The following is a 10,490-nucleotide window of genomic DNA, read 5'->3' on the forward strand; positions in this document are numbered from 1 at the left end:
TTCCACTTGTTGTAAGTGGACAGATCATGCATGGTTGATCCAAACCCTGTCGGGCAGCTTACCATATCCTTCAGGTGACTGCATCCTTTTGGGCGCCTATATTCATTTCAGATAACTAAGTCTACTTTGGAAGGCCTAAACTTTTTCTTCCCCCTAAATAAATTATATCAGTCCAAATATTATCTCTATTAATAAAAAAACTCTGGATCGAGTTGCTGTTATCAAAATGTAAAATATACTATTAGTACTAACAGCAATAAAAGTGATGATACTTCCTCCATCACATAAAAATGTCTTATTTGAACAATCTACCGTCTTTAAGAAAATGGTTAGATGCGTTGGTATAATATCCTTATTAAGTGAAAACTAATAAATAGAAGTATAGTGAAAAATAATAATAAATGCATGAATAATTATTTTAAGATTGAAAAAAAAGACAATTTTTATGAGAGAGAGAGGGAGTAGTAGATTATAGTCGCAAACATTTCCCACTCTAAACTAAACTCTCACATTAAACTAATAACTCCTTTCCACAAGGTTGGAAAAACAGAACAGAAACAGTACTAAACAACATATCAGAAAAGAAATGAGTTCCAAAAACAGCAACCCATCACATGTTTATTTTCTCTTGACAAGTATACTTTTCATCATGTCATGTTTATTTTCTCAATCACATTCAGACCCAAGAATCTCAGAAGCTGGACTCTACTGTGGACAAGACAAAGCACCACCTAAATCAAACTACATCCCAAGTTTCATACAAGAAATGGAGAATCTCTCACAGCTTGTAACAGATCACAATTGGGGAACTCATTCTGTCAATATATCAGGATCTCTTCCAATCTATGGCTTTGCACAATGTTTTAAAGACCTCTCTCATACCGATTGTCTTCTTTGTTATGCTGCAAGCCGCACTCGGCTCCCTCGTTGCCTTCCTTCGATCTCCGCCCGCATCTATCTTGACGGCTGCTTCCTTCGTTACGACAATTATAGTTTCTACTCAGAAGAAACTGACCCTTTGAGGGACACTGTTAACTGCACCTCCTCTGAGAGGTTGGAGGTGCAGATGGAGAAGAGTGTTGCAAGAGTGGTTGATGTTGTGGCCATGGATGCTGCTAGGAAAGGATTTTCCGTGGGAGAAGTTGACGGTGTTTATGCCTTAGCTCAATGCTGGAACTCACTTGGGAATAATGGGTGTAGAGATTGCTTGAAAAATGCTGCAAAGAAAGTAAGAGCGTGTTTGAGTTTGACAAATAATGAAGGTAGGGCCTTGAATGCTGGTTGTTATTTGAGATATTCAACGCGCAAGTTTTTCAACGAAGGAGGTGGAAAACATGGTGAAAAGAGTGAGCATTGAGCATTTGCGTTCTTTCTCAATTTCAAACGCGCTTCTATATTATTGTCTGTAACTATATGTTATTGTTTGTTTATTTCAGGATCTTTAAGAAGAGGAGATGTTATAGCAGCAGTGTTAGCAACAGTTGCAATTATTATGCTTGCTCTCTCTGCCTCTTTTGCAATCTTCAAAAAATTGTCGAATCTAAAAAAAGGTAAACAGAATTTATGTTACACACTATGAATGAGTTGATGATACTGATATGTTAACATTCTTATGATGTTTTTCTATTTTTTCCTGTACTACACAGAAAAAAATAATCTGGATCAGGTTTCATCTTCTATAACAAAATCTAGTTTGAATTACAAATACGAAATGCTTGAGAAGGCGACAGATTATTTTAACTCTTCCAGGAAAATAGGCCAAGGAGGATCAGGTTCAGTTTTCAAAGGTATTCTTCCGAACGGAAACGTCGTTGCAGTAAAGAGATTGATATTCAATAATAGGCAATGGGTGGATGAGTTTTTCAATGAAGTAAATTTGATTAGTGGAACTGAACACAAGAACCTTGTGAAATTATTGGGTTGTAGCATTGAAGGGCCCGAGAGCCTACTTGTTTATGAGTACTTACCCAACAAGAGTTTAGATCAATTTCTCTTTGGTAAATTCTCTTATATTCTTTATCTTAACACCTACATTACACGGTTATTGTGGCGAATAAATTTGTATTATTCTATTCAGAAAAGAGCAGAACTCAAATTCTAAATTGGAAGCAGCGGTTTAACATCATTCAAGGAACAGCAGAAGGGCTCGCTTACCTTCATCAAGGTTCTAAAAAGAGAATCATCCATAGAGATATCAAGAGCAGCAATGTTCTTCTAGACGATAGCCTCTCTCCTAAGATTGCAGATTTCGGCCTTGCGCGCTGTTTCGCTGCTGATAAAACACATTTGAGTACTGGAATTGCTGGAACACTGTAAGTAACTAGACCAATTCATGTGAAAAAACATTCGTTGAATGTTAAGAAACCAAATATTCAAAGGCCATATTAACACTCCATTTTTTTCATATTTGGAGTAGTGGTTACATGGCTCCAGAGTATCTGGTTCGAGGACAACTTACAGATAAAGCGGATGTATATAGTTTTGGAGTACTTGTTATGGAGATTATATGTGGCAGAAGGAATAATGTTATCAGAGAAGACTCTGGATCACTTCTACAAACGGTTAGAATTTCAAATTTGAAACAGACTTGGTTAATATTTTTTTTGTCCTTATAAAATCGAAAACATATTGATTTAGTCCTTTTGGCAACAGGTTTGGAAACGTTACCGATCAAACACATTAGTTGAGACTATTGATTGTAGCTTGGGAGATGATTTTCCTATAGCCGAGGCGTCAAGGGTGTTTCACATTGGTTTGCTTTGCACACAAGCTTCTGCTTCCCTTAGGCCATCCATGGCCCGTGTTGTTCAAATGTTAAGTAATTCAGATTTAGATGTTCCTACACCAAATCAACCACCATTTTTGAATGCTGCAATGCTAGACTCAGACAATTCCATTAGGTCTTGTAGTACAAACAGTTTTGTATCTAGTGCTTTAAAAGAGATCGGAGTTTCTTACAGCAACTCGGACGAGCCATCGGGAAGTGAAGAACCAAGTATCCAAACTTGATTTTCAAATGTAATTATTTTGTTTAAAGCAAAATTGAAAGATTAGATGATGTAAGACTTGGCAACACAAATTTTTGTGAGCAAAATGTTTGTTACAAAGGAGAATGTAACAACCTGTGTAGTAGCATTTTGTTACTATTCTTGAAAAGCATACTTGTTTCATTATATAATTAAAAGAAATAGGATTCCATTTATCTTCTCTCATCTCTTCTTCGATCTCCCATCGAAATTTAAAATTGTTTAGTAGTATTGTAATAGATTAAGATTTAATTTGAGATTGTAATCAGAAAGGAGAAGAAAATGCAATTTTAATATTCCGGGATTTAAGTTCATACAATATTTAAGAATTAGTTTATTATGAGAGAGGTATTTCAATTTTGTCATTAAGTTTTCTTGTTAGGGTTAAATATACATACCTTATACCTTATAGTAGGGCGAATTTTTAAATTACACATGAAATATATATTATTAAATGTGTATTAATTATTAATTCAATTGGACTTTTTTTTTTAATTCGTGATCATGTTTTTACTAATTAATTATTAAAATAATTTATTGGTCCTAAAACACGAGCTCACATCACATAGCAGCCCGTTATCTAAACTTTTAAGAATAATTGTTGCAAAGAGCTTTATAAAAACTTTTCATTTTTATTGATATTTCGATGTGAGACTCTTTTTACATTCCAGAACCAAAAAACTAAAGAGCATCAACTTTCTTCTTGTACATAACTAAGAAAATTTTTATTGATACCATTATTCCTCTGAGAATATCACTCAAATAAATTTGTTATTAAATGATTATATACTCAAATAACGTTTCCTACACACATTAGCTAAACATAAAAATTGAAGTTTTTCAAACTGCGAGTATGTTAATATAAAAGTGAGTGTAGTTTATGCTCGAGTTTAAAGCTTTTCTATGATGGGTGTTTTGGTGTTCATTCTCAAACACTGAAGAAATCAAAACAAATTAAAAGGTTTTGAATTCAAACGTGACTCAAAGGTTTTGAGTTCAAACGTTATGAAGACCAAATAAAGAAGCATAAGGGCCATGAAAACGTGAAGGGGTTTAGGGCTATTTGGAAACAGTAACAATGGGTTTAGCTTCTCTCTCTTCATTGTTTTAAAGATCAAAACTTTAATTTCGTTCAATTAAATTGTTGAAGCGGTACAGGGGCAAGCAACAAAATTTTTGGAAGTATTTATCCGGGAAATGATCATGTCCACAGAGATTAGTGCTACTGAACTGCCGTTCGACGGATTCTTAGTTCTTGAGTTTGGGTTAAATGGATTTTAAGTAAAAATAAAAAAGTAACATATGAACATAAAAAGAATTCATTCTTGATAGAGAATAACTTATCTGATTCGAATCTAAACTACTCCTCACAAAGTTAGATTTATCACTCCGCCGCACTCAATCTACAATACTTATCAGAATCACCACATATCTTTCACATAAATGCCCATTTCTGCAACACCGATGAGAGTTCAACCATATTGCTCTTTCGACGATGTCTCAACCGATCGAACAACATAGAAGCATTGAACTCTGATATTATGTGGATGTTAACCCCAAACCCTATGTCTAGAATCTAGAACTAACATATATCCCCCTAATCAATATTTATGGTGTCTATTTCTACAATAACACAAATTCAAAGCATTTAAGCAAAAAGATCAAGGAAACACCTATTAAGATTTGTAAAGCAAACTTTATACAACTAGTAGAAAAAGTAACAAACACCCATGGGTTTATAGTATTTATATATTGTTCTGGATCAGCCCAAACACCCTTATTGGGCCAATCCAGCCTTCGGCCCAAGGCGTCCTGGACACGCGCGTGACAGCCTTTCCCGGCCCGTTCCAGGCAAACACCAAGGACAACCGGTCACGAGAGAACCTCGTGCCCGGTAAGCAGCCAGCTCATGCGCTACCTAAATCCTCGCCTTAGAAAGAGGAGCCGATCTCACTTAAGGATACCCTATAAATAACCCTCTAACCTCAGAGGGCAAGGTAATCTTTTTCTTACCCTAAAATTCTCTCACTTTGTTGTACCTTGTGGAACATATACTTACTTTGGCATCGGAGTGCCTTGCAGGTACAACCCTTTTTTTCCCCTCTCAACCGTTCCGAATTTCAAGCCTTCATTGTTGCTGGCCATCTGATCTACTCGGTAAGATCAGTGGCGTCGTCTGTGGGAAAATCCAGCTCCCCCGTTCCTCTTCTTGCACTTTCTTGATCCATTCTTGCCTCCTGCAAGAACCCGGGAACCAAAGCTCTAATCAACTATCATCCATTGCTGGCAATAACGAAGACTCCTCTTCACTAGACGCTACGATACTCAACAAGAACGACATCTCTGTCGTCATACCTCCTCCCAGAAACACCATCCCTCGGGATCTCCTTCCCCGAGGGATCTCCAAGAAGGCGCTCCCCATCATCTCGGGGAAACTAGTGGCAGAGGCAACCACGAGGAGGTCCTAGAAAACCCTTTCTCTTCCAAGGGCCAAGCTTCCCAGAACCAAACCATGACGGCCGTTCTGGCTGCCTTTACGTAGACAAACGCACTTATTCAGCAGCAGAACGACATGATCGGGGCACTCGAGAAAAAACGCCGTTCGAAGACTCCCCCTGACCACAAACCGCACTCTCAGCGCGACATGGTTCCCAAGAAACGCCCTCGTTCACCCTCCCCTAGGGAGAACGCGGGTCCCGTTTCCAAGAAAGGGTCAAGCGACCACCGCTCCCGACACCGATCACATTCCCCTCGACCAAAAAGAAGATCTTGGTCACCTCCGGCAAAACACGACGATAACCGTAGGCGACACAAGTGGAGTCGCAGCCGATCCTCCACTCCATCCGCCAGCGACGACGATGAGGAGCGCCGGGGCCCCCTGTCCTACGCAATCTTGGAAGCACCCCTGCCGGCCGGTCTTGAAAAACCCCCTCCGCTGGGCACATACGACGGGACCACCGATCCAGACGAGCACATAGAGAACATCAACACCCTCCTAGATTATAGAGGGGTGCCCGGTGCAATCAAATGTCGTTTATTCCTGACCACCCTACGCAAAGGAGCCATGACGTGGTACAAAAGTTTGCTCGACGAATCCATCACTTCTTGGAAGGTGCTCGGAAAACTCTTCTCCAGACACTTCACAGCCTCCCGGAGACACCCAAAATCAGAAGCGTCCCTAGAGGCTATTGTCATTCACTCGGTTTTTTCTATATCGTGAGAGATACGAACTGACTCTTCTTTTGTTTTTGAGTTTTGAAAATCACAGAGTCGCCACCGACTTTTATTTTATCCAATTAAGGACAGGTTTATAAAAGAAACAGAAAAAGACCTTTAAAAGATTTTGGGTAAGAGGGTAGGTTATACAAAGGGAAGGTATTAGAACCCCTTTGTATCCATGGTTATCCATGGGCTCTTAATTGCTTAGCTCACTTGTTTGAATCATTTTGTCTTGCCTTGAAATGCTTGTATGTGGTTTTAAAATTCATTTTTTGTAAATTGACTTTGTAATGATCCTTGTGCAGATGTATACAAAATGTTGTATCTTTCGAAAGATGTTTTGAAAAAAGAGCTTTAACTTCGTAATGATCCTTGTTTGGATATATACCAAGTATTGTCTTTTTTGAAAGTTTTATTTTGAAAAACAATGATATATGAGACATTTGTTGTTTTGATTTGATTTGAGCAAGCAATTAGGAGATCTACCCTAAGTTTATAAGGTCCTTTCCTATTTATTTTAGAAAATTCTCCTTTGACCGGATGTAAACAAAAGTTTGGATTTGTATTTGAAACAGTAGAATTGATTTTGAAAAGAGTAACAGAAGGATTACCCTAAGAGGTGCAAGTGTGATTGTGTTCTGATTCAGATATTTTTATCTTTGAAGTTAGTGACCTAACGCTTCAGTTATTATCTTTAACATACACGCAGTTTTATATGTACAGAAATTAAAATGCGGGAATGTAAAATGCGGAAAATAAATCTACGCTATTACATCGATTGTGCGGGAAATGTAAACTACGCTATTTACATGATTTTGACAACCTATACACTTTATCTAGGAATTTAAATTGTAATAAGATAAAAGAAATATTTTTGGATTTTTTGTATGGTTGATTTTAATTAGAATTAATGCATAATTAATTTAATTAAAATGAGAAAAGGTAGAAATAAAATTTAAACCTAAAAATTAAGTCTAAAATATGTTCAAGTTGCTTATAAATTAATTTTAAAATAAAACTAATTTTTTTTTATTTTTTGAAGATGTTTTTGAAATTATTAAGTTAATTAACATATAATTATGCAAATAATTATACATATATATTAAACTTGAAGAGAAAAATATTCTAAATATGTACAAAATTAGCTTACAATATATAAACTTAATTTAATAAAAAGAAAATATTTTTTTCTGATTTTTTGATGGTTTAAAAATATTTAAAATGAAATATTTGAAGATATATTGATTAATTAAACAAAATATTTTAATTACTAAGAAAAATAAAATATTTTTATGTCAAAACTTAAAACAATATTTTATCAACCTAAAAATATTTTTATTATATTTTTTTGATTTTTGAAATTATTTTAAATTAATTTTTCAAAGAAAATAAAACAAAATAGAAAATATTTAATATATGTAATCTGGTGTGGTGCTATTCTGAGGGAGCATGGTGTGGTTGTGTGTTTTGGCGCGTTGGATGTGTTGTTAGATTAATCCAGTGGCTCAGATTGTAGGTGACATGATAGTCTTGGAAAGAGAGAATCATTGGATTTGTGTGGTGACCAAAGTCAGACTGGGTCCACCATATCCTGCATGGACCAATGATAATTGAGAGAAAATGAGTTGAAATGTTGACCAGCCAGCCAAACCATGCCACGCGAGCGGAGAGAGAGACCAAGTCTGACCAGCGAACCACGCTTGGACGCGTGGTCGTCTTCTTCCTTCGTCCCATGCAGCTTTTTTCTTCATGCAAATTATGGCGGTTAAAACCGTTGTTATTTGCTTCGCAGAAACGCCATAATTTGCATGAACTTATAACCTGCAAAAATGGAATCAACAAAAAACAAAACCAGCCCAGATCCACTTAAAATTTCCTCCTGAACATGAATATGGGGTTAGTTTCTTCATTTGAGCATGTTAAATATGAAAACGAAAAGATTGAAGCTTTGAGCTTCAAATATGGCACACCATGGTTCAGGGCTTATGGCTTCCATATAGCACGTTCAATCTCCTCTAAATGGTGTCAGAAACGAATTAGAGTGATCATATTATGTTGACACAAACATTAATATAGAAAACGAAAGCTATACATGTATGTTTATGGAAAACACTATGCACGTGTTATGACTCTCATGGGACCATATTAAGGGTTCATGCTTACTCTATATGATCTCAGAAGATGATTGAAAAGATATGTTTTGATTGATAATAGCTTTTACAAAGGAAACGAAAATTACAAGTGTTTAGATATTTGTGAGTTTTTTGATGTTTGTGGCTATTCTTTTGGGAATGATTTCGTGTCTCTCTTCTTGTTGAAGTGTCTTGAGCTATTTATGAGCAAGGAAGTGCTGCAAATTGAAGCTAAGAAGCATTGATTGCTTTGTTGTATTTTTGACTTTTTTAATAATATAAAGCTTTGAATTCAAGCAACCATGGCTTGATTTTCTTCACCCTCTTGCTCTAGGCCTTCTGTACCATCTCTTTGTGGCAGAGTTGAATCAATTTTGAGGGCTTTAGCTTGATATCAAAGCAACATAACATTATCTTGCACCATTTCTTTTTTAATTTAACTTTAAATGTAATAAAATTAAACCAAAAAAGAAATAAAAATGTTATGGGCCTTAGGTTGGTCGTGGGAGGCCCTTAGCAATATTAGAATCATGTTTGGATCATGAAAACTTGGCCCTTTTTGGAAAAAAAACATTTTTGATCAATGTTGGTTTCATGCATTTTCCCAAAATATAGCCAACTTCAACAAGGCATAAATCCCTCAGTTTTTATCATATGAAGGAGTTCTTGTACTTTTTAGAAACCTCAAGATGTCCTCTACAAGCTACTTTGGAAACGTTTTTTCATTTGGAGAAGTTATCTTGATGTTATGGCCTTTGACAAAAAACCACTTTTTGTTGACTTTGAAAATGACCTATAATGTCTGAGCTCATATTTTTTAAATGGTGAATCCAATGACCATGAGACCAATTGCATTTGAAAGATAATTGAATTTAATTCAACACAAGATTTGGTTGGAGTTTTTTGAATGAACGAGGAGAGAGTTATGGCCGGTCAAAGTTTAGTTGACTTTTTAGGAGAAAACCCTAATTTTGAAACTTAGGGTTTTGTTGATTTTTGATCTTTCCTTGATGAATTATGATCAACCAATGATCAAATGATGAATCTTTTGACAAAATATGGATGTTGACAAAAAATTTCATTTTTGACTGTCTGTTGACTTTTCGGTCAAACTGGTCGTCTGTTGATTGTTTGAGCTGCTGACTGTGTGTCTGAGCGATTTGAAGTTTGAAAATTTGTATGGCGGTACTTTGAGATATATGGAGGTCCATGAAATCCATTTGAGGTCTCAAAAAAACTTGTTCTCCTGAAAAAAAACAAAAACCCTAGTTAGGGACTGTTTGTGTAGGAGACAGTTAAGCGTACTTGATTTTTGTGCAGTGCTGAGTCTCTGCTGATCATGTGATGTTCAGAAGACTTCTAGAACAAAAATCTTGGAATTTTGAAATGCAAAAAGATTAATTTGATTGATGGTACAAAACACGGAGAATTGCACTGTCAGCGGGTTTGACTGTCAACTGGCTGTTCGGGTATTAACGTAACAGTTAAAGTGAAAATTCAACAGTTAAAGTTAATTTTTTTTTGTTTTTTTTTGTTGTGTTAATGGTGAAAATTTATTTACATGAGTTGTTAGAAAAAACACAAACATAATAAATAAATAAAATATACCGTACGCGAACAAAATTACCGATAATAACCTTGAAAAATATTTAATGCACAGTGAAATAAATATTTAACTGGCAGAAAACACACAAAATATTATCTGGATAATTAAACTACAGTACGACAGATAGTACAACATTTAATACTGACAGTACAAATACTACATAATATAATGAATAGTACGACAAATAAACGGTACATTATTTGAAAATGAAAGATACGACAAACTTTAAAAATGACGATTAAAAACCCATGCTATAAATAATAACATATAGATGATTGGGAGCGTAAACAACCCAGGTCCGCATTTTTCAGGACTGTGCAGACAGAAAAAGGACATGATCACCACCAAGACATTGATGACCATAAGAAAACACGTATCCATCCACTTCGCCATTTTTGTCGGGGAAGAAGAGAAAATAAATATGAGGTAGAAATTTGAGAGATGAGTTGAAATTTGATGTGAGAATTTATGGAAACAATGAGAGGTATTTATAGAGTGAAAAAAAGG

At 35.7% G+C, this 10,490-nt stretch overlaps 1 protein-coding gene across 1 annotated transcript; it reads left to right on the forward strand.

The window, feature by feature from the left end:
* Positions 1-509: 509 nt before the first annotated feature.
* LOC131611412 (cysteine-rich receptor-like protein kinase 42) lies at positions 510-3,186 on the forward strand. The gene is made up of 6 exons (XM_058883442.1): positions 510-1,346; positions 1,437-1,550; positions 1,647-1,997; positions 2,078-2,312; positions 2,417-2,561; positions 2,653-3,186. Exons 1-6 carry the CDS (start codon positions 587-589, stop codon positions 3,007-3,009), a joined length of 1,962 nt encoding a protein of 653 aa, XP_058739425.1. The 5' UTR covers positions 510-586; the 3' UTR covers positions 3,010-3,186.
* Positions 3,187-10,490: the final 7,304 nt, after the last annotated feature.

This window comes from Vicia villosa, linkage group LG6 (genome assembly GCF_029867415.1).
Source record: "Vicia villosa cultivar HV-30 ecotype Madison, WI linkage group LG6, Vvil1.0, whole genome shotgun sequence".
NCBI classification, from domain to species: Eukaryota; Viridiplantae; Streptophyta; class Magnoliopsida; order Fabales; family Fabaceae; genus Vicia; species Vicia villosa.

Bases quoted from the DNA above. Each gene is read 5' to 3' on its own strand.
- LOC131611412 (XM_058883442.1), top strand. From the start codon at position 587: ATGAGTTCCAAAAACAGCAACCCATCACATGTTTATTTTCTCTTGACA. The intron at 1,998-2,077 runs GTAAATTCTCTT...TATTCTATTCAG, and splicing joins TTTAGATCAATTTCTCTTTG to AAAAGAGCAGAACTCAAATT. The intron at 2,562-2,652 runs GTTAGAATTTCA...TTTTGGCAACAG, and splicing joins CTGGATCACTTCTACAAACG to GTTTGGAAACGTTACCGATC.